General features: G+C 39.5%; 1 protein-coding gene across 6 annotated transcripts in view; it reads right to left on the reverse strand.

Annotated features, from left to right (window-relative positions):
- CDK14 (cyclin dependent kinase 14) overlaps nt 1-23,171 on the reverse strand; it is a 550,615-nt gene that overhangs the window by 71,118 nt on the left and 456,326 nt on the right. For 4 of the 6 annotated variants that reach the window (XM_054505308.2, XM_064575299.1, XM_045864752.3 and 1 more), the window contains 2 exons: nt 16,082-16,221; nt 10,332-10,475 (listed from right to left, as the gene is read on the reverse strand). In XM_054505308.2, coding sequence (XP_054361283.1) covers nt 10,360-10,475; nt 16,082-16,221 — 256 coding nt within the window. In that variant the 3' untranslated portion in view covers nt 10,332-10,359. Of the gene's footprint in view, nt 1-399; nt 5,434-10,331; nt 10,476-16,081; nt 16,222-23,171 lie in introns of those variants that run through there. The other 2 variants (XM_045864753.3, XM_054505309.2) reach the window with 2 other exon arrangements.

Consider the following 23,171-nt stretch of genomic DNA (forward strand, 5'->3'; position numbering starts at 1 on the left):
CAAAGTCTGTGATTGCACAGTTGACTGTGGAAGGCCAAGTTAAGGGCAGGAAATGGAGAAAAGGATGGCGGATGAGACCAGGCATGAACACGCACGCCACATTCACCTCCGGGTCTGCATGGCCAGATAGCTCCAGCTTGCCCGTCTTGAGAGGTAAGGACATCTTAGTTAAAAAATTAGTCTGAACGCTGGGAACTCACTTGTGGATGACTAGACTCAATTCTCTTCTTACTAAAAAAAAAATTTTTTTGACAATCGTTTCTCTCAAAATAGTTGATTTATTCATTTTTTCGAATCAGTTATTAGCAAACTGAGTTACTGTGACAGAATAAAAAAAAAATCTTAACTTTAGATGAACCATTTCAGATAGTATTTCATATATTTTTTTTCAAAGGCCAGCTTCTGGACCACACAATAAAACTCCCAAATGAGGGGATGAGTGGATTCACGCTGATGTTTAAAGTTTTAGATTCGACAAAACTAATGCAGTATATCTTGACAGCTATATTCAGTAGCTTAATGCTAAGCTTTTTATGCTGAATACAGAACAGAATGCATTTTCCACCAGTGTTTTGACTAGGAGGTTTTAAGATTCCTAGTCACTTAAGGCAGCAGTCTGAGACTGCTTGATAAAACAACCATTGGCTATTTCATAACTGCCTCGTAAAAGGTTTCAATATTTAAGAGAAAAGAGAAACTCAAGGCAAAGACATTTTGAAAATATATGCTTTAACCAAAATCTGGACGCTAAGTAAACATCCTTTAGTAAACACCCAGAAAGACTTGCAGCTGTGGCATCTGTGACTTAAAATAACAAGATGAAGATCTCCAAGTAAAAGATAAATGATATCGTAAAAGTTCCTTATCAAAAGACAAGACATTTTCTGATGGAATTTATGTAGCGAAAGGCTTTAGGCTGAAGCTCATCTCATACACTGTAGAAATACTGGAAGCTTTCAATTTGGAGTTCAGTCTGAATACATGAGAGGCAATGTTCTTTTCTGTTTTGCCACTACATTCTCTTTTTACAAACTGCAGATTAATTTTTCCTGTGAGGACACCTTTTTGGTTTAGTTCTGTCTGTAACTATGGCTACTGTAAGTTGTTGACTTTATGGCAAAATATCAAATTCTAGATGAACTGACAACTAGGCAGTAATGAAATCGGAGAGCTTCCCCTTTAAAAAAATTAAAATTTTAACATTATGCCAAAATATGATACAGTCATATTCTAAAATATACATACATATTTTCACATGGATTAGATCTACATCTCCCAAAGGGCAAATGCTCTCTTCTATAAATGAGATTGCAGGAGAATCGAGAACCCTGGTTCGATTCGTGCAGCCTAGCTAACCACTGAAGATAAACACCAGCCCTGTTATAATTCAGTATGCAACTGAGCTAGTCTTCCATGCCAGCAAAGGGGAAAAAAAAATCCTTCTTCTTTTCTGAAGTTGCCCATCGCTATCCGTTTCTGTCGCAATTGCCACAATTGCCCAGATAAAACATTTGAGAGTATGTCAGCTTTAATTAATGTAACATGACCTGATCATTTCCACAGTTAAGAATAAAGAAGTTTGCATTCTTCAAATCCAAAGCTCAACCTGGAGATTATGCTAAGTTGCTTCATTCATAGTCCATACTCCTCTGCTCATGTCAGAAGGACAGCATTTGTCCCCTCTAGTGATAAACAAATTATACATGAAATCAATTCCACTTCACAATCATTTTCCCTATTGGGTATTATCTTTCCTTCTCTGCTCCCTCCAGTTAAGCCCACATCCTGTAACTTGCTAATGAGCTGGGGGCTTTCTGTTCCAGGTGGCACCCCCTGCCTCGAAGTCATGACATTTCCCATTTCGAATGCTGCTGGCATTTTTCGACAGCTCCTGCTAACTAGCCTTTTTGACCTGCACTAAGAGGAACTCATCTGATCGAATCCTCTAACCTGCCAATCATTCCAGCAAATGATCTTCACAGTCACTCCCAAGGCAGGAATGGAAAAAAAAAAAGGAAATGCGAACGAGAGAATGAGGGAGTAGGCAAGCGGTTGCCTCTGCAGCTACCTAATGAGAATACTTTAAGTCTCTGAGGCAGCTGAAACACTGAAAAACTGGTGGGAAAATTAGGACACAACCGAATGCCTGGCTCTGTAATTACTGATTTCTTTCCATCCTGAGATCGTTTTGAGAGCAACGCCTCTGAGATGTGCCAGTTTCTAGAGAACACAAGAACACCCTACCTTCGCAGAGAAAATAGATTTATTTCTCCTGCCACTATCAATATGCAATTCTCATAATCCCACTCTGCCAAACAGCATCCTTTGCAGAATTAATTATGTGCTATAAGCTTGTTAAGTGTGCATTTATTTGTAAACTAGGGATGATTATCATGTTTGCCACAATGAAGAAAGGACGTCTTTTTTTTTTCCCCCAGGCATATCTTAAATGTTGCCACCATTTAGGGGTGTTGATTTTTACCCATTTACATAAAAACAAACAGGTATGGTGGAGGCTGGCTTTGTGCTCAGGGAGGATTTAACACTGACAACATAGGATAATCTGGGCATTCCTAATTAATGGAGATAAAATAATTTTTTCCTTCCAGTTTTTTTCTTGCTGTGCACAATCAGTTTATTTAGTGGGTTCCCAGCAGAAGGAATACCCAATTACTTTAGGAAGAAAGATCCAGTACACGGGATCACTACTCTAGGTATCTCAGTATGAAGTAGATTTGTTGACCAAGGAAATGATACAATATAATTATGTGTTATCATTACACTATTGTATGTAATAATGTAAAATAAATACTGTATATGATTTAATTGCACATGATAATCACACATCTTTCCCCATTTATAGTAATTAGGCCAATAGCCCCATTTACAGTAATTATTATATGTAATTGAGGGCATTTTACTAATTGCATTGAAAATGATAATCTGGAGCAATTAAAAATCCAGGGACACTATACATAATGCAAACTACATTAAAAGAATGGGGATAATTTAAAGGAAAAAAAAATTCACCCAATATGGAAGTTAACAGTGCAGTATTTGATTCCATGCTTGGCATACATGGTGATATCTATTCTGAGATAAATTTCCATCAATTTCTACAACTTTGGTATTTTGTTCTAGACCTTGTACATTATTTCCTTGGGTGGAAAAATAATCCTTGGACTAATCTATGATGTTATCCTAACAACTCTAGGACTGTTAAAAATTATTCTACTTGGCTGTGTGAGTGTATTGTGTGTGTGTGTGTGTGTGCATTGGTAAAGGAAACAGCTATCCTAAATTCCAAAAGAGACTCAGTAAATTATTCATTTGCACAACCAATCTGATGTTCTTAAAAGCTTTATTCATAGAAGCATCTCAGAGTATTGCAAACATTTTGTTAAATATACTTGTAATAATTTAGCTAAAATGTTTAACTTTGTTAGACTTGAAATACATTTGGGCTGTAGTTTTCATTACATTTGCTCTCTGGAATTTTAATGTGCCTAAGGACCTGAATCCCTGGCTTTTGTCCCAGGGTCCCAGGGTCTATCCCTCCCTGATCCCATTCCCTGTTTCTACCCAGACAAAGCTTCCATGTGAGGAATATCTCAGGAGGAGTGATGAGCATCCATGGGACAATGGGAATAGTTTCAAGCTTCTTTTTGCCTTCCTTTCTCGACATTGTCATTTAGACATTGTCCTCCATGCATTCAAATGTCATCCCAGACCATCAACCCACTTCAACTCAAACAGCCTCCTTTTATGCTCAGACACTTCTTAGAGCATCTGCAAACCACAAAGACTGTCTAGTGGGACTCAGCTGCTATCCTGGTATTAATAATACAATACAGTGCACTTAGGGCATAGACGATTCCCTCTGTATCCCAAATTCATAAGAATCAACATTAAATGAAAGGGAAAAATAGAGCACCTGAACTGATTATAACTACTTGTTATATGTGACTGCTAACTTCGTAAGAGTTTGGCCAAGCATTCTAACAGATATCTTGCTTACTAGCCACATCACACCTGTGCCCCTTACTTATAAGAAAGCTTCATTCATATTATGCTGCCGGCTAAATAGTCCCTAAGAAATTAATTTGGGTTTTAAAAAGACAGAAGATGCACGTTGCAGTGCCTTCCCCCACCCTCACGCCACAATTTGAAAGCTCATCTGACCTGGAAAATCGAATCACAAAAATACAGCTATTTTTTGAGCATCCATGGACTGATGAACCAATTTGTGCAGCATCACATCAGTCTCTTCTCTTTTAGCCACTTTGCCTTCAAAAACTTTCAGAGAAAGGAAAAAGAAAAGCAAGGGCAAAAAAACCATTATTATTTTTTTTAATTTAAAAATATGGCTCTGGGGGCGCCTGGGTGGCTCAGCGGTTAAGCGTCTGTCTTTGGCCCAGGTCATGGTCCCAGGGTCCTGGGATCGAGCCCCGCATCGGGCTCTCTGCTCGGCCGGGAGCCTGCTCCTCCCTCTCCCTCTCCCCCTGCTTGTGTTCCCTCTCTCGCTGTGTCTCTCTCTGTCAAATAAATAAATAAATAAAATCTTTTAAAAAAATATCACTCTGAATTCTGCTAATTTTAAGAAAAGCACCCTGAAATAGTTAAAGGTAATGGAGCATCATGTAAGTAAAAACAATGATTTAGAAAAACAATGTGTATATACACGTGTGTGTGTGTGTGTGTGTGTGTGTGTGTATGAGAAAGAGAGTGAGAGGGAGGGATGGAGAGAAAATGAGTATGATAAAGCAAATGCAGTAAAATGCAAACACTGGGGGAAAGTAGGTAAAGGATATCAGGACTTCTTTGCACTATTCTTGCAACTTTTCTAGAAGCCTGAAATTATATCATTCTAAAAAAATACTTAAAAAAAAATGCACCCTGGATGAAGCATGATATATTTAACTTTATTTTCATTCTGCTCTGTGACAAGCCCAGGACATAATTAAGCAGACTTAGATAGTAAAGGCCTCCTAGTCCTTTGCTAATCCGTTCACAGGGTTGGTGGTGGTGACGCAGGGTACAGATCAGAGGTGACCCAAGGAGAGGGAGAGGGGAGGGACAGAGAAGGGAGGGAGAGAAGAGAAGGGACAAGCATCCTTAGCCCACTATTTTGCATCAGAGTTTAGAGGAGATAATGGACTCTCTAGGGTGGAGGGAAGCTAAGGAAACGGGGGGTGGAGGTAGGGTGGGGAAAACTAAACTGCCCACATTCCAGCCTCTTCTCAATCGGGTGTTCATAACATGCATTGTGCATTTGTGGTTCACAGCACCGTCAACTTCCCGAATAAGATGTATTTTTTCATCTGCAGCAATGGAGGGGTAATGACAAAAACCAGGGATGCTTTCAGTTAAAATCTGTGAGGAACACTAAGGTTTGTTTCCTCCTCTGCTTGTTATTTCCACAGCTATTGTCACCTGCATGAGACAACAGAGATAATAAAACTGCAGTCGTTTGATAGGGAAAAAAAAATCTGTAGGATCATGCAGAAAGTAAGTTCTTGCCGGAAAAAACCCAGAAAACTTCCTGCTGCTAAAGGAAAGCTACAACTAATACTTGCATTTCTTACACTGTGGTTAGTATTAATGAGTATTATCTCCTTTTGTGTCTACAGTTGAGAAAATGCAACATGGCTTAAAAAGACCTTTCGTCAAAAAAAAAAAAAATCACACAATGAGGGTGCTGTCATGCCATTAAAATTGGAATTTCCCTCTGTACTTGTTTTTGTTTTCCTTCATAGTGTACAGGCCAGGCAAGGTGCCTTCTGGCTATACTCTGGGCTTTGTAGAAGCTTCAGGGGCTGCTAAACCCAGAACTCTCTCCTGAGGCGTTCCTTAAGAGAAGACTGGCCCCGTTCACAGCTCAGCTGACTGGATCAGGGCTCGGTGCTGGGCCCAGGGCAATCCAGTCAGACTGACACAACAGCCTAGCTCAAAGCTTTGCTTTCTGCTTCACGAGGATGCCTACACCAGTCAGCGCTGCTCCTGCAGAAGGTTTGAATCCGAGTAAAAGAGCTCACTGAGAGGCTGTCCTGGAAATGGAGGGACGAAGGGAAATGACGATAAGCAGGATTCATGAATAAGCAGAAACAAGCCGGTGGAAGCCATGAGATGAAGAGGAGAGGGAAATGGTAGCAGAGGCACAGCCAGAGAAAGCAAGCCGCCATCATGTCATGCACCAAGGACAGCAAAAGCCAGCTGCGTCGGCAGGAGCGGTTACCAGAGCTGAGCTGGTGGCTAAAGTGGTAGGCAAAGTAAGCCTCCCGCTGGATTCTGATGGACACCCAGTCTTCGTGAGGCCTGTCTATGCAGCTGCGTGGACCGTCAGCCTTGTTCTGCCTAATTTCCCAAAGCAACCTCCACAAAGACCACTGTTAACTGAAGAAACCTGACCGAGTCCACTCCCTCGTGGTCTCCCCGGCCCCACCGCACAGCTCTTCCTGTCATTCTCAACGATCTGTCTCTGTCCCTCGCACCCGGCCACCTGTCTTCTCAATGGAAGGTGTCCCTTCCTCACACAATTCAAGCTTCTCTTAGACGGCTATAATCCAGAATTGAAACATAGTTTTGCTGATTGAATGCAGTTTTCATTTTCCCGATTCTTTTTTAAAAAAGGCAGGCAGGGGCAATGCGCTTCACCAGTGCCATCCAGTAGAGTGTTCTGTGACGCTGGAAAGGTTCTGCATCTGCCCTGTCCCTAGTATGTGGCCATGAGTCATGTGTAGCTAATGAGCACTTGACATGGGGTTCTGCTACTGAGAAAACAAAATTCTAATTTAATTTTAATTAATTAAAAATTAAATGGAAAGAGCCACACGTGGCTAGTGGGTTACCCTGTTGGAGAACATAACTCTGTGCTATTCTTCCTTAAAAGAATATGGAAGGGAAGGAAAGGGATGGATTTTCCTAGTCTGTCTTTATCCAGTCCTGACCCAAATAAGTTGATTATTTTACTTCATAAATATACAGTTCTCGAATATTTACTGAAGATTTCATCATATGTGGTTCGAGGGCTACCTGCATTAACATCCTTTGGGGTCCTTCAAAGTGCAGATTCATGGACCCCGGGAACCTGCAGTTTTAAAAAACTCCCCAGGGCGTGAGAACACCTGCTTTACTGAACATTCAGATAATGATGCCAGAGGGTCTTTCTTACCCCCGTATTCAGCAAAGGGAGTAGACAGAGTGATCATGCAGTTTCTGTCTCAATTCAGAATGACTGGAAAATTAAGCTCAGCATAGGGGCGTGTTTGGAATTGCTGTATGGAAATGTAAGTGATACAAATGGGTGTGGTATTTAATAGCTTCTGGTCTTCGGGAAAAATTTCAATGTACATTTTCAGGCTCTCTCAGACTTTAGGATGGTCTTACCCTTCAATGCTGATAAAAAGAGTGGGGACAATCTATGAAAGCATTAGTCTACTAACATCTTTAGAGGGTAACAACATGTAGGAAGCACAGTATTTTGATCATCCAGTGGCACCTACCCCATTTTTAACTTAGGTGGAGGCAGTTTTCTTCTCATTTAATTTGGTTATAAGACTCTGAACCAAAATTGCTTTCTGCTGCAAAGAAAAATGCTTCTCATTAGCTTTTCCACTAAGGCCACTTTTTGCAAATCCAGTATTATTAACTAAATAATTGAAGTGACCTTAGTATGCAAGTTTAGAAACAATTTGGCACTGAGGTATAGGAGGAAAGTTAGAACAGTTCTCCATCATTTCAAAAACAGAAGTGATTCAAATGCATTTTTCATCCTGATTCTGCGCAACTCCCCAAAGAGAGACGGCTGAAATGCTAGATTACAGTGTTAGCCTCATTGGGCCCTCAACCTCTTTCCCACCCCTCTTCTTTCCAATTTCTCTAGGTTTCACAAAGAACTGGGAAGTTTGAGAAAAATTAAACATGCCACAGCTTGCTCTAAACAGTTAATTAATTCATCAACAACAAAATCAAAATCTAGGGAATTACATGTTTTTCCATACAAATACTCTTATTTATGTAGACTTTTTGCTGGTCATATCTACAATATAGACATTAATATTCAGCTATTGGTCAGAAGAAGTTCCACTGCACAGATGTATTAGGCCAATATATAGGCTGTACGATTTGATTTCTAAGATGGCCTCATTTGAGTGAAATTAAAAACCCACAAAGGTGAAAAATTAAAATGGTTTCTTTTTCTGCTGGCTGACAGAAAACTCTTAGAATCCAGCTTCCCTGTAGCTTTTCCGAGAAAAGAAAAACTTAGATGTTTCCTCACTATAATGTTGACTCAAGCTGAGGTATTTGGATTTGGAAGAAAGCAACATAAACTATAATATTAAAGCCTCAAAAGTTGATGTGGAAAGGAGAAAACTCATAGAGAACATATTTATATTATTATCAAATAGTTCTAGAGGAAGGAGTTTGTATAACCTTAAATCTAGCTCAAAAAATATACTGCAAAGAAAACACATTTTTTTGTAAAAGCTTTCAAATACGGATGACTAAAGTTCTGAGCACCTCTTTTTATAAACCTTTTTTTAATTAGCAATTTCTGAGACCTTACGGGCAGCGTTTCTGTCCAATCAGCTTCATTTGATTTTGCAAGGAGAAGCTGACCTGAAGCACCTTCTAGCAGCTTTGACTGGCTAGGTAGGCTCGGGTCAGAGATCTTAAAAGAGCTGAGAAGAAAAGACACACAGCCCTGTGACTGAAATTCAAGCTTGCTTGTGTGCTGGGCGCATGAGGCAGCACAAATACAGTCCATCTTTTGTTTTAACTGAATTGGCTTCGGGATTTCTGAAGCCAGGGGCCCTCATTATGGTAAAGCAGGTTAAACACTTTAAAAAGCATATTCTACAAACCTCATGAATTAAACCTGTTCTCAGAACCAGGAGGTAACTCAGCCCACTCTTTGTGTGACCAACTGAAATTCAGAATGGGAGTACAAACACCAGGGAGGGAGTGAACTTGTGCTTCTAGGTAACTTTGTATCCAATGGGGGGAAATAACCTGAAGAATGAAGAATCTTACTGTTTACATATGGAGCAGCGAGTCTGTTAGTAACATTTTCTGACTGGCATTTACACACTATGTTTTACCTGGGGAGCTTTCACTTCCATCATTCATCCATCACCACCATATTCCTGAGAGGCCAAAAGTGGCCCCCACGTTGATGTAGGCAACAGCAAAGTCCTCCACATAACTCAAGGTTTTGGCAAATCACCCCCAAGACAAGGTGGACAGTTTCATTTGTTCTTTTCACCATGCTGGCAATTCAGCCTATTAACATATCTTGTATTAAGAAGGAGAAGAAGGAAGAGGGGCTCTTGGAATGGTGTCTATATCCTTCGATTCCCTGGAACATTTAATTACTGAATATCCACGTGAGCAAGGAACACATATGGGCTAGCAAATAAAAAGCCTTCCCCACAAAAAAGTGTGTTCTCCATTTGCTTCAGAGTTATGTTACATTATAAAATCTTAAAAAAAACACACACACACACACACAAAAAAAACCCCAGAAAGATATATATAGGCAGAAAATTCCCCCAAAACCCAGACGTTTCCATCTGGCAATAAAGACACAGCCTTTTCAGAAGCAGCTGTCTTCTGCTTGTTTCTGTGAAGCATCTGTGACTAGAATAGGCGACATGCAAGAGATTGCCTTGTTTAGATGACGCCTCCTATCTGCAGAATAGCAGAGGTCAAGGAATAGCACAGGGAAAAAAGAAAAGCCTCATCATGATAAGGTCTGTCCCAGGGCCCAGGGAAGAATCAGAAGTGGGCTGAGTGGCCCACACGGCAGCGGAGCTAAACGCGGGCGCACGTGTTCTCTCCAAGGGAAGCAGCCACCATTCAGTTACACACACGAGATTCTGGCAGGGACGTGCGAGTGCAGCCAGAGTTGCTGATTTAAAAAAAAAAAGCCAAGAATCCAGACTTTGTGTAAAATCTCTCCATTTTAAAATGAGAGCAGCTAATCTGAAAAATGGCATGGGCCCAATAAAGCAAATCTGTGACTTAGCTACGGCCCAAGGTTAACCTTTTTCTAACGTCAACGAAGAATATATGCGCAGTTAAAATGATCTGCTTGTAACTGAAATGGTTTACGACTGCATAAATAAAATACAATTTTGGCTAGGATCCAGTAGGTACCTGAAAATATGACTAACTGTATTCTCCTCAGGAGAATCTGTGATGAATGCCATTATGAACGCAAGAGATTCATAAGACTCATAGGGGAAAAAAAGGAATCTGAAATATTTCATTGAAAAGATCTGTTCAATGTCTATTCATTATTACTTTTCAGGCAAAGTAGGTCACCTTACCTGTGCTTTCTTGAGAATGCTGTGCTCATCAGTGCTTGCTATTTGATAGACTTTTGCCATAACTATTGTTTTTCCCAAAGGCCCGCATGCTTTCTCCAGCTTCTGGCTGCAATCTTACATTTGGGACGGTAAAAATAGAAGACACTGTGGACAGAATAAAGAGTTTCCATTTATATATTTATAGATTATTTATAATCTTTCCTTGTAAAACATGGAGACTGAGATGCAGTTCCAGATATCCAGCCCGTAAAACATCATGGTATGTGTTGGTCTCTGAAATGTCAAGTGGTAACAGCCACACATTGACACAGATTTGTACACACATCTGACAGCACGGTCTGCCTTCCCTTCAGAACCACAGGGCGGTTGATATTCGTGCTCATATTTCTCTGATCGAGAACAACGAACTTGGGTTGGAAACAACATATCTTACACTTCCTTCACGCCATTCTTTCATTTGTTCACCGGAGAAATATTTATGGAGCCTACACTGTTCTAGGTATTTTGGAATCCTGTAGCATATAAACCGGAACGAAAAGAAATCCCTGTTCTTGTGGATTTCATTCGGGGGAGACAGACGATAAACAATCAAACAAATATATGAACTAGCAGTAAGTCTTATGAAGAAAAATAAAGCAGGGAAGAGAAACTGGAAATGCTGCGGTGGAAGGAGGTCAGTGAAGGCTTTCTTTTCTTCTTCTTTTTTTTTTTTTAAGTAGGCGCCACACCCAACATGGAGCCCAGGGCGGGGCTTGAACTCAACAACGCTGAGATCAAGACGGGAGCTGATATCAAGAGTCAGACGCTTAACTGACTGAGCCAGCCAGGCGCCCCTAGAGCTTTCTGGATAAGGGACATCTGAGCAGAGACCCAAGGAGGTAAGAGAGCAAGCCAAGCACAAATCTAGCAAGCACAAACGACAGGAAGAGGAAACAGCAAGGGCTGACACCAAGGAGCAAGATGAGAAGCAGGCAAAACAGAAGACTACTGTAAAACGCAGGTGAGAGAAGACAGGGAGCACCGTGGGGCAGAGCGATGGCAGTGAAGAAGTGAGGAGTGGTGTGTCCTCGATCTATTTGGAAGGGAGCGCCAACAGGGTCTGTGGAAGAACTGGGATTGAGTGTGACAAAAGAAGAGGCATAGAGGACAGCTTCCATCAGTGGGAAGAACGATGTTGCCATTTATTGACATGGGGGAGAGGACAGATGGAGCAAGCCTGTGGGGAAAGATCAGTTCGGTTTTGGTGATATTAAGTTCAAGATGCCTACTAGAGGGCCAAATGGAGATGCCAAATAGCCAGTTGAATGCAAGTCTGGAGTCAGGGAAGGTGGGACTGGAGACAGAAATCTGGAAGCTGTCAATGTATAAATGCTACCTAAAATCATGAGACTGAATGAGATCACGGAGGCTCTGGGGAGCGTATGTAGATAGAAAGGCCTGAGGATTATGTGCTAGAGCACTCTAAAAGTGAGAGGGCTGGTAGATGAGGAGAAATCCACAAAGAAGTCTGAAGAGGAGAGTTTAGGGTAGCAATAGGACAGCCGTGGGAGTGTCCCATCCTGGAATCCAAGGGAAGGAAGCATTACTAGGAAGTGATAGTGGACAGTTGTGTTGAATTCTGTTGATGGATCTAGATGAAGGCTGGGGAAAGACCAATGGACAGAGACTTTGAGAACAACAGTTCCAGAGCCTTGTGCATGAAAGCCTTGTTCAAAAGGACTCACGAGAGAATGGAAGTCTAGGAACTAGCTGAAAGCAGTAAATACATGTGAACTGGCTGTGTTTGTTTTATTTTTAAGAAGATGGTGTGAGGCTACATTAATAGCTATAATGTTTTAGGATAATATACAGGATGTATATAGGAAAGAGTAGGAAAACTCACAAACATCAGAGCTGGAAAGGTCCTTAGGGATCACTGTGTCTCTAACTGAGAAATCAGGAACCCACTGAGACCAAGGCACTTGCCCAAAGTTGCCCGGCTAGCTCCCAGTGGGGCTGAAGCTAGAATCCAGGTGGTCTGATTCCCAGTCCGGTGCTCCACACACTGTACCAATTTGTTGCCCTTCTTTTACTGCAGATCTGAGTTTTGTGAATTAGCAAATGAATGTAATAAAATCAAGGACTCTGTGCTATGAAGTGTATTTTGTTCATTTACTTTGACAAGGGTAGTTCAGCTTCAATAATTTATGTAACTTGATAGTATACACAGGAGAATGCCCTGTGGTGTATTTCGGAAAAGTAATGAATTTCTTCTAAATCAGCCCTCCATTTACTTCCCTGCAATTAAATTTCTGTGAAGAAGTGGGGCAAGGCTGTTGGGGTTTCAGGACAGAGGGAGAATGACAGGCTGCCACCAGAATTAGCCAGCTTTAACTACCAGATCCCCAGGTATCACTATTCTTGCTTGATGAATGTGTAATTCCCCCTTTGGTGGTACACTAACACATCACTTCTAAATTTTAGTATTGTGTAAACTAGTGAGATTTTAAGGGGCAGTATATTAAAGAAAGATATTATATTGTTAAATGTTCTTCCAAAGCAAAGAAGAGTCTGACATAAGCATACAACTTCATTTTTATACGGATCCACGGAACAACCGCACTGCTTTGTGTAACCGGGATTGCAACGACACCTGATACCCTTCTTCTCACAGAGTCGGATATATTAAAGTAGGCCAAGAAGGCTCAAGCCCACTTTTAATTTATTTTTGTTCCAATTTTCTCCTTTTAACCTGGTTTTGCTTTCTGCTTGCATACGTGTTTTCCTTTTGTGGATATTCTTTTTAAAACTCTATAAACTATCTTTAAGAATGTAAGCACTATGGACTGAATTGCGTTCCTCCCAAATTCATATGTTGAAACCTTAAGCCCCAATGTGATGGTATGTGGAGACGGAGTCTTTGGGTAGTAATTCGGGTTGGAGGAGGTTGGGGGGGGGGCACATGATAAGATTAGGGGCTTTATAAAGAGGAAGAGAGAGGGAGAGACTGTTCTCTCTGCCTGTGTGAGGATATAGCTAGGTGGCTTTCTGCAAGCCAGGGAGAGGCTTCACCAGGAACAAAATCTGCCAGTACCTCCATCTTGGACATCCTAGCCTCCAGAACTAAGAGAAAGAAATGCTAGTTGTTTAAGCCCCCACAGGCTAAGGTATATTTTGTTATAGCAGCCTGAGCAGACTAATACAGTGAGGTTCCTGGATTTGATGAATCTAAACCAATACTTCGTTGCTTAAGACAATCCATTTTATTCATTCATTCATTCATTTTTAAGACAATCCATTTATTGGTTCTGCAACACTTCTTCTCAGGTGGACCTCCTTCCAAATCTTCTTGTTAAAGGAAGCACATGAGGATATCACCCTCGCTGCTGCCATTTGCCAGGTGGTGAACTTTTATCAGACTCCATACTAATGGGAAATATAATTTGAATAATTTCTAAATATAGTCTGCAGAATATTAACCTAGATAACAGAGTCCCCGGAAGAAGTCATTTCACCTAAAAGAACTAGTTCTCAAAGTATCCGAAGTCTAGGAATTTTGTTTTGTAAACATGTTTACAAGGACTACCACGTTGTTCTAAATGGAAATGACTACAGTATTTGATACCGGGATTGTCCTTTCTTGGGACTGGATTTATGCCTCATAATGATGATCCGTTAGACACAGAAATAGCATTTCTGTAACTCAAAATTGTTACCGGAGGCATTTAGCAGAATCTTGCTTTAAAAATATAATGATTTTTCATCTTTATTCTCCCCCCTTCAAAAGGTTTCACTGCTCCTGATGTTTAACGTTAATGCAAAGACGTGTTTCTGCCAATGAATATCGCCTTATGGTTATGCTTCTGCAAATAGCCTGCTGTGAGCTGATAAAGGGATTAATGCAGCCAAAATTCTTAATCTGTGAAATTACAAATTAAATTCTCATATTAAAAATACCACCCTGAGGTATTTTTTGTGGTTTTAATTCCCCTCTGGTGTTCTGCATACATTGTGCTTGTTAATGACGGGGACAAGGCTGTCTCCGGCGGCAGCCTGCTGCCGAGTGATAATGTGTAGGCATTTACTTCCTGATAGAAACTGGATTTAACCACTGGCTGATAAACTAAGTGGCAAGTGGGTAATAAGTCCATATTAACAGAAAAGTACTACCACAGAATTCAGAATTCGCAGACCATCAAAATCCTGGCTTAAACTCAATCATCGAGTCAGATGGGATTGAGATGTCACCAAGGAGGAGTGATATCAAGTTACAAGTTATACTAAATGGGAAAACAAACCATACGTTTGAATTTGATGAGCCATAAACTAATGAGCCCATTTGTATCTTTTTTTTTCCAGTATAGAAAGATGTGCCACTAATTCATTATTTTTCCATAGAAATTTCATCTTTAATTAAAAAAAAAAAATGGGAAGAGCTGTCATAATGGTCAATGGGTAGACTTTTAGAAAGAAAGGAGGGCAGAATATAGAATAAATATTGGTTAGGAATATGTAAAATGTTAAAGATTTACTAAGCATAAGGGGGAGTAGTGAGTAGTGGTTTAATATATCTATAGACAGTTTAGAATAAAAAAAATTCAAATTAAATGTAGGATATCAAAAAAGATTTAGGGTAGAAATATGCAAGAGGAGTTGTTACTTGGGACTCAGCTACAAAATAAAGGGGTCCTGTTGTCAAGGAGAATCTAATACTACAATGGGGGGAAAGCCTAAAGTCCAAGAGATTAAAGAAATAACTTTCTGTATGTCTACGGTAAATGTGTACCCAAGGATTAATAAATATATTATAAATACCTATGCATGTAGGCAGTATATTAATTTTTAAGGTAGTTAGAAAAGAGTATGAGAAGGAATATTTCAAATTGGCATTTGGAAAGAACGCATCACCATTGAACCAAAATGTTCTTACTGCAAGTGTCTTGCAAAATTTCACAAGAATTCTGTTTCACACTTTGGAAGAAAGATGAGATCCTCCCAGCCATAAATCTCCCAAATATTTAAAATATAATTGAAAAAGGCTGTGTAAATATGAACGCTTTTGTAAAAACAAAACAAAAACCCACCCAGGAATGTGTTTTGTTTTAAAAGATCCAGAGAAGCGCTGTCTGTATGAATACCAAGAGCATTTGTAGTTGAAATGAATTACAAGTCTTCGGTTCTTACATGTCAATTCAGTGCATTAGCCAATTGCCAACTCTGCTTGTCAGCTCACTGCATAGCAGCCCTTTTTAACATTATTGTTACAACCAAGATGGTCTCTGAGAATCAAACAAAAATGAATCATTTCTTCTCTGTGTACTGCAGCCAGTTAAAAAGTACTGCATGCATAAAGCACTAAATATGTAAATCATATTTTCCTTTTCCTTTATGACTGCTCAGATCATTCTTCTGGACACAAACATAATCAAATACAAAGACATGCAGTTGCAGACTGCAGAGCAGAGATAGCAAAAAAGGAATCCATTTTCTTTTTCTGCCTGGTAAGCTAGCAACTGGATGGCAGGATTCCACTAAATATATACACACATGACTCCTTTTTCCTCATTCTCTCTCTCTCTCACTGGGTCTCCCCCCACCCCCATCTACAGATACACGCACATATATATGTGTACATGTAATGCATATGCAATCATACACAATCTTACATATGCACATATAAAAACATATGACTCCTCCTACAAGTACGTTACACACAGACGCTAAAATGATATGGCTGCTTTGATTGGATGTCTCAGATCTGTCATACTCACTATCGGTCAGTTCCCATAGCCGTGGGGGCAGGTCACTAAAATACTCATGGCTCAAGGCAGCCTGTGCTGATAGTCTGTTCTTTGGGGAACATTGTAGGAGCTTGGAGGCCAGATCCTCTGCATAATTCACATAGCTGAGCCTGAAAACACAAGCAAAAAAGAGAAATCAGACCAAACAAGAAAATCCACTGAATAAGACATAAAGCTCACCTAATTTTTCTGGACCTATTTATTCTTGGCCAAAACCGAGTTAAATTACCTGCTGAAAATAAACAGAAGCAGAATTCACTTTGGTTCTTGGGGCATCTGTTAATCTAAACTAGCTTTTATACTCTTGATATCCTCATCTCATTGATTGAAAATATTTCTACTATAAGCAAAAGGTTGATACTTTCAGGATAGAACAAGGTCCCGAGGTAGCGAAAATTTCAGGAGATAAATGATCAAATAGTTACCAGAATTTGTTCATAGAATCTACCTATTGCATACACATCTGGATACATTTATAAGAAAATTAATACAAAATAACTAGGAGAATTAAAATAAAACTACTATTACGTTCTCTAGTTACTGAAGTTACTTTTCCTCTAAGAATTTACATTTTCTTACATTGAATATAAAATTATTGGCATAAGTACACCGTCAAATATCAGCAATCATGCTATTAACATGCAGGTTAACAAAGGGAATGTGTATAACCCATATGGGGCTGAATTAATTCAAGATGACCATTGAAACAATAGATAGAAAATATGTGTCTCAAGATTACCAAAAAAGCAGAGAGGTCAAATCTCCCATGGGGTACAACTTTCAAATGCATACCAGACCACACAGTCCAGCCCAGCCTTACTTCCTGTAGAATCTCTATTTCATTGCTCAGCACAATTAAACCCAGATAACTAACACAAACATGATAATAGAAGTATTCCTGATAATGGCTGCCATTTGTGGGTCATCAAACACGTGTAAGGCACCTTCCTAGGCACTTCCCACACAACGCTCATATTTATTTAGTCTGACAAGGGAACTCTGTCTCCATCTAATAGCAGTGCAAGCTAAGCGGGAGTCGGGAGTCGGAGAAAGGCGTGGACTGCTCAATTAGCAGGTTTAATTGCTAAATTAAAGCAATTTTTTAGCATTTAAACCCATCTAGAATTACTTGACTCTAAAGTGGTTTGCATTTGTTATCCTCTTAGATAATTTCTAAAGGCAACCCATGGATTCCTGAGTTTCTGCAACAAGCGCAGTAAGGACACCGACTCTCAGAGAGAGCTAGAGAGTGTGAAGGCAAGTTGTATCTGCTGATGAGTATTTTTTCAAAGTCTTGAAGCTACTAAACACACAGCCAATGAATTTTCCTCAATAACCAACAATTCACCCGCTTCCCGTACTCAAGCAGCTCTTCAGCATTGATTTAAAATTGTTATGGCACAGGGGAGGACTGGGAATGAGGAAGAGGAAAGGAGGTAATGAATTTGGATAGAGGAAGAAACAGGGAAGGAGCAAAGAAAAATACTACTCTGAAGACCCCACCTATGAGGCCTCTCTAGGTCTTCATATGTGAAGGTCTCATAGATGGGTTCGGTATTTGGCTGTCGTAGTGGCTGTTTTTTTGTTTTTTTAAACTGATCAGTGGATTGGTTTTAAATGTCTCTGCCAGGCAAAGACAAATTTGTGCATAGGAAAAGGAGGCATTCTCAAAATTCTCTATAGTTTTTTTTTTTTTCCTTCTTTCCTTTAAGAGGGGCCAGGGCCATCCAAATTATTGCTGCCTCTTCCTAAGACTCCCATTATTATAAACTTTTCATTAACATCTTTTAAAATACCAAATGCAAAGTTCGAGATAGGTAGACTTCATGGTAAAAACTGCACTTCTATTGAATGTACAGTTTATATGTAATCACGGTGAACACGATCATTGGTATCAGTTTGACACAGCTCTGATGAAACAACACCAGCGCCAGACTGAGGCTACAGCTGAGTTATCGGCTTGATTCTGTACAAGAGCGATGAACCACCCTATGTCCGCAGTCCCTCCGGCTCCAAGGAGCCACAAATCACACGCTGTATAGTTGCTGATCACATTCCAACTAAATATAAGGAATTAGCCAATATAAGACAATCTCATTTCTCCTCCCTCCAAATGACTAATGTCAAACTTTAATGGTGATGAAACAATCAAATGCTTGTGATATTCAGGATATAGATAAAAATATTTTCATTATTACACAATTTTAATTTAGAAAGTCTATTTCTTCACTTGCATTTCAAGAACCACTTTTATTCCAACTGTCCACATTTTCAACAGCAGGGTCTGTCATTACCAGAACCACTTTTTGAGTTCATCCGAGTTGTTTGAGATAGGACACTTCCAGGATGTCTTATATGGGCATTTTATCCCAAAGCATAAGTGCATTTTATCAGAATGCTAGGATGATTGTGGTTGTTTTCAGTCTCTCATGAGACTGAAATACATCATACAATAGTGATGATCTATTTAAGAATCTTCCCTTGTAACTCGTTAATTTTTGTTTTATATATTCTAAAGCCGGGTAATTCAATGTGTAACAGTTTAGCACTTTTATCTTTTCCCGATAAATTTAGTCTTCAATCTCTCTGTAGCAACCTTCTTTATTTTCAATAAGGCTTTTGGGCTAAAATTCATTTTTTTCCCTCATATTAATTTAATGACATCAGCCTTCTTTTGCTTGGTACTTGCCTGGCATACCTTTGTCATCCTCTTACTTTTAATGTTTCATATCCATAATTTTAAGGTCTCTCTCACAAATATTATATAGCTGGATTTAATAGTTACCCAAGGAGAAAATTTAGTTCACTTACATATTGTGATTACTGGTATGTTTGGATTTACTGCTAACATTTTAATACTGCATTCTATTTTGTCCATTTTTTTTTTCTCTTTTCCTGCCTTCTTTTAAATTGAATTTTAAAATCGAACATTTCCATCTTCTGTTTTAGAAGTTATAAATTCTATTTCCATCTGTTTAATGATTACTCTTAACTTTTTCTTTCTTTCTTTTTTTCCATTTCAGTATTTATTTAAATGTTTAAATTCCTACACTAAGTTTTTACAAGCTGACGGACATTTACAAATTATTTTTCCCAAAGAACTAGAATCATACATTCCAGAAATTATAAATATAAGATTGAACACTGATACACAGTACCACCTTATCAATTATATGACAAATTATCAAGTATACAAATATTAAGTTACACAGATCAACAGGAAAACAAAATATCAGACACCTACTCAATTCATTGGAGAAACTAACTTCTCTTTTTGCAAGAAAGATTGGGAGAGAAGGAAAAAATTCACGCTTCTATCAACAATGGCTGGCAAACAGCTTCCAATAAAAATAGGAAAAAATTACAAATTTTCAGAAATTTTATGATTAAGAATTATTTGAGCTACAAGAACAAAGCAAGTCTATCTTAAAAACAAATATTTACTAACAGGCACATTCAGTACATCCTACACGACATTTTGCTAAAAGTACTTAATGGCTCACTCCCACATTTTTCCACCCTCTCTTTTAACTTGCACCCCAAAGTGCAAACATTCAATTAACTTTAAGATGTTTTTGTCTGGAGACGTTAAAGGTATGTGCTTCTGTTACAATGTGGATTTTACATGAACTTTTCAACCAGAGGTTTGTGATTTTCACAATGGAGGTTTTCATAATAGCACAAAATGAGATTTATAGAAAGACATTAAAAAATCATTATCAGACTTGGCCAAAAGCCAACAAAATCAGTGGTTACACAAACCTGTTTTAAATGCGAGAGGTATAAACATAAAGTAGCAGACAAATAGCCATACAGGTCCTACTATCAATGTTTGAAATGACTGAAGGGATAAACCATAGAAGATCTAGACTGTTTTTCACAGTTCCTGATTTTTAATTCTGTATGATATTAAAAACATACAAGTATTGTGGCTGGGTATTTCGGCACCCAATCTTTTTATATTTTTTATATATTGCTAAGATTCTGGCATGTGAATAGATTTGAAGAAGACTTATAACTCAATACTGAACGCTTCCTGGAAAGGTCAATTGATAAAAATGATAAGCACGTTTTAAATGCTGAACAGCAAGCATCTTTTGCTAAGTTTCCAAACAGCCTGATGATAATCCAAACACAGAGGCTGCAATTCTGCCAAGCTTGAGGCCTGATAGAACTGCTTATCAATACTCCTATGAAAGCTTCATTAGACTTCCCATTCGCCAAGCCTATGTGTTGGCTAATATGTATGATAAACCGGGTCCCGTCTTAAGCTCCATTTCCGAGACAATAGCATCAGGCAGCCCAGTTTTATTGACTGTAAGAGCAGTTTCTATGACTACTGGTAAAGATGAAGTGCAGCTGGATTTTAGGACAAGAGCTGCTTGCTTTTAAAAGCTCTACTCCAGGGGCGCCTGGGTGGCTCAGTCGTTAAGCATCTACCTTCGGCTCAGGTCATGATCCCGGGGTCCTGGGATCGAGCCCCACATCAGGCTCCCTGCTCTGCAGGAAGCCTGCTTCTCCCTCTCTCACTCCCCCTGCTTGTGTTCCCTCTCTCGCTGTGTCTCTTTATTTATTTGACACAGAGAGAGAGCACAAGCAGAGGGAGCAGTCAAATAAATAAAATCTTAAGAAAAAAAAAAGCTCTACTCCACTTTCATCTTCTAAACTTTCCTGCATCTTTATATCTCATGCCACCTTCAATTAATGTTAGGACAACAAGCATTAGAGCTCTCCCAAGACCTGTAACATGATGACAGTGACAGAACAACTAGGTTCTTAGAGAAACTTCATCTTTCCAAGATATAACCGGTCAACAGCCTGGCTGGATGGTAGCACACCACCATCAAATGGTCAGTCTGGAACCTAGATGCCTTCTTTCTCTGCAAGAGCAGTGTGGTAAGTTCCTTCACATATTCTTCCTATTGTGGTAATGCCACACTTTTTAAGTTCCTCTAAAAATTTGGGGTCACACTGGATAGACTGTCCTGTGTATGACTTCACAAGAATTGGTCAGTTCATCTGAGCCATACTTAGTTAAAAAACACTCAATAGGATGATGAAAGAATTGAAAGAAAAATGAATACAGAATACATAAGTGAGGTGAAGAAGCTGTAGTCTACTTCAATATGCTACACTTGTAAGTCTCAGTGCTTTGAGCGAGACGTTGGGAGTAACGGGAAATGAAATGAACGCCCCAGCAAGGAGAGGCAACTCTACTCCAGTAATGAGGCAAGAGAAAGGAAGCTCCCCCAGGTTTAGCCCATCTAGGTCAGAATGCTTGTAAAATGCTTTCCTGATTTTAATTCCATCCTCCTGTGTCTTAGTTAATCCCTCTTATGGAGCTTCTTGGTGGAATAGTAATGAATTCCTTTGGCTCACCTGTCTGTATAGGGGTCATGCTGTGTTCCCCACCAAAGTCTCCACTGCCCTTCAGAAACGTAATAAATATGTGACCAAGAACACCACAGAACCTCTCAACCTACAACCAGGTGTGTCCTCTTTTGGGGTCAGTTGGTTTTGTTTAGGGTTTTGTTTGTTTGTTTGTTTTACCGTCAAGGATATCAGAAGAAACTTCCACACTTTATACCTTCACCCTCAGTTCTCCTAGCGGATGGCTCCTTAACTTTTTAACATTTCACTTTAACTGCTTAAAGTTTAAACTGTAGCTTTACCTTCCCGCTGAACAATACAAGAACATTAGAACACTTCTGATGACACTAGTCCCATCTCTCAGACAGTATTGTCTCATATTTTATTCCTATTTTCTGTGCTTTTTATTTATTTAATTAATTTATTTTTAGAGGAGGGAGGGGCAGCGGGAGAGGGAGAGAGGGAATCTTAAGCAGGCTCCATGCTCAGAGCAGAGCCCGACGTGGGGCTCGATCTCACAACCCTGAGATCATGACCTGAGCTGAAATCTAGAGTCAGACACTTAACCAACTGAGCCACCCAGGCGCCCCTATTTTCTGTGCTTCTTAAAAACACACATATTAAATGCCGCTGTAATTATTATTATTTAGATTTACCCATGTTTACTATTTATTTCATCACCTTTCTTCTCATGTTTCAGATGTTCCTTCTCTCCTTAGTTTTTTTTGTATCTGAAATACAAACTTCAGAAGTTCTCTCCATGACAAAAGAACATAGTGGCAAATTCTCTCCATTTTGTTTTCATACAGGGTAACAGTTTGGCTGGGGATAGAATTGTAGGTTCAAAGCACTTTCCCTTAACTCTGAAGATACTATTTCACAGGCTTCTGTTGTTGCCGCTGTTAGCTCTTCTCTTTCTCCTTTTACAATTGTAATGTAAGGTGTTCTTTTTTTTTAATTTTTTAAATTTATTTATTTGACAGAGAGAGACACAGCAAGACGGGGAACACAAGCAGGGGGAGTGGGAGAGGGAGAAGAAGGCTTTCTGCCGAGCAGAGAGCCCGATGCAGGGCTTGGTCCCAGGACCCTGGGATCATGACCTGAGCCAAAGGCAGACGCCTACTGACTGAGCCACCCAGGTGCCCCAAGGTGTTCTTTTCATTTAACTTACTTGGTATTCAGTGTTTCCTGAATGTGAGGCTTCATGTCTTTCAACAATTTGGGGAAAAATCTCAGCCATTACTTTTCGAATACCGCCTATCCCCATTCTCTCTCTTCTCTCATTTTGTAACCACAACATAATGCCATCTTATTAAATTTTCCACGTCTTTACTCGTTCTTTCGTCTTTTCCATCTGTTGCCCCCTGTGGTCCCCATTCTGAGTAATTACTTCAGAGCTATCTTCCAGTTCAACTAATTCTCTAATCAGCTGCATTACTATGCTTTTTTCCCCATTCATTTTGTTTTCATAAGTTCTTTTTAAGTCTTTGACAAGTTTGTATGTCCAATTTGATGGTTTCTTGTTCAAGTTTTAGATTTGATCTTTTCTTTCTTTACAACATTTTAAATATAGTTATGCTCTATGTCTCATAATTTCCAATATCTGAAAATTCTGGGTGAGGGAGGAGGCCAATTTTGTTGTCGCTTTTGCAACTGACCCTCACTCACAGTGACTTTTTCTCGAATGTTT

This window comes from Mirounga angustirostris, unplaced genomic scaffold (assembly GCF_029215605.1).
Source record: "Mirounga angustirostris isolate CCGP_5_RB_7025 unplaced genomic scaffold, mMirAng1.0.hap1 SCAF_12, whole genome shotgun sequence".
Classification (NCBI taxonomy): Eukaryota; Metazoa; Chordata; class Mammalia; order Carnivora; family Phocidae; genus Mirounga; species Mirounga angustirostris.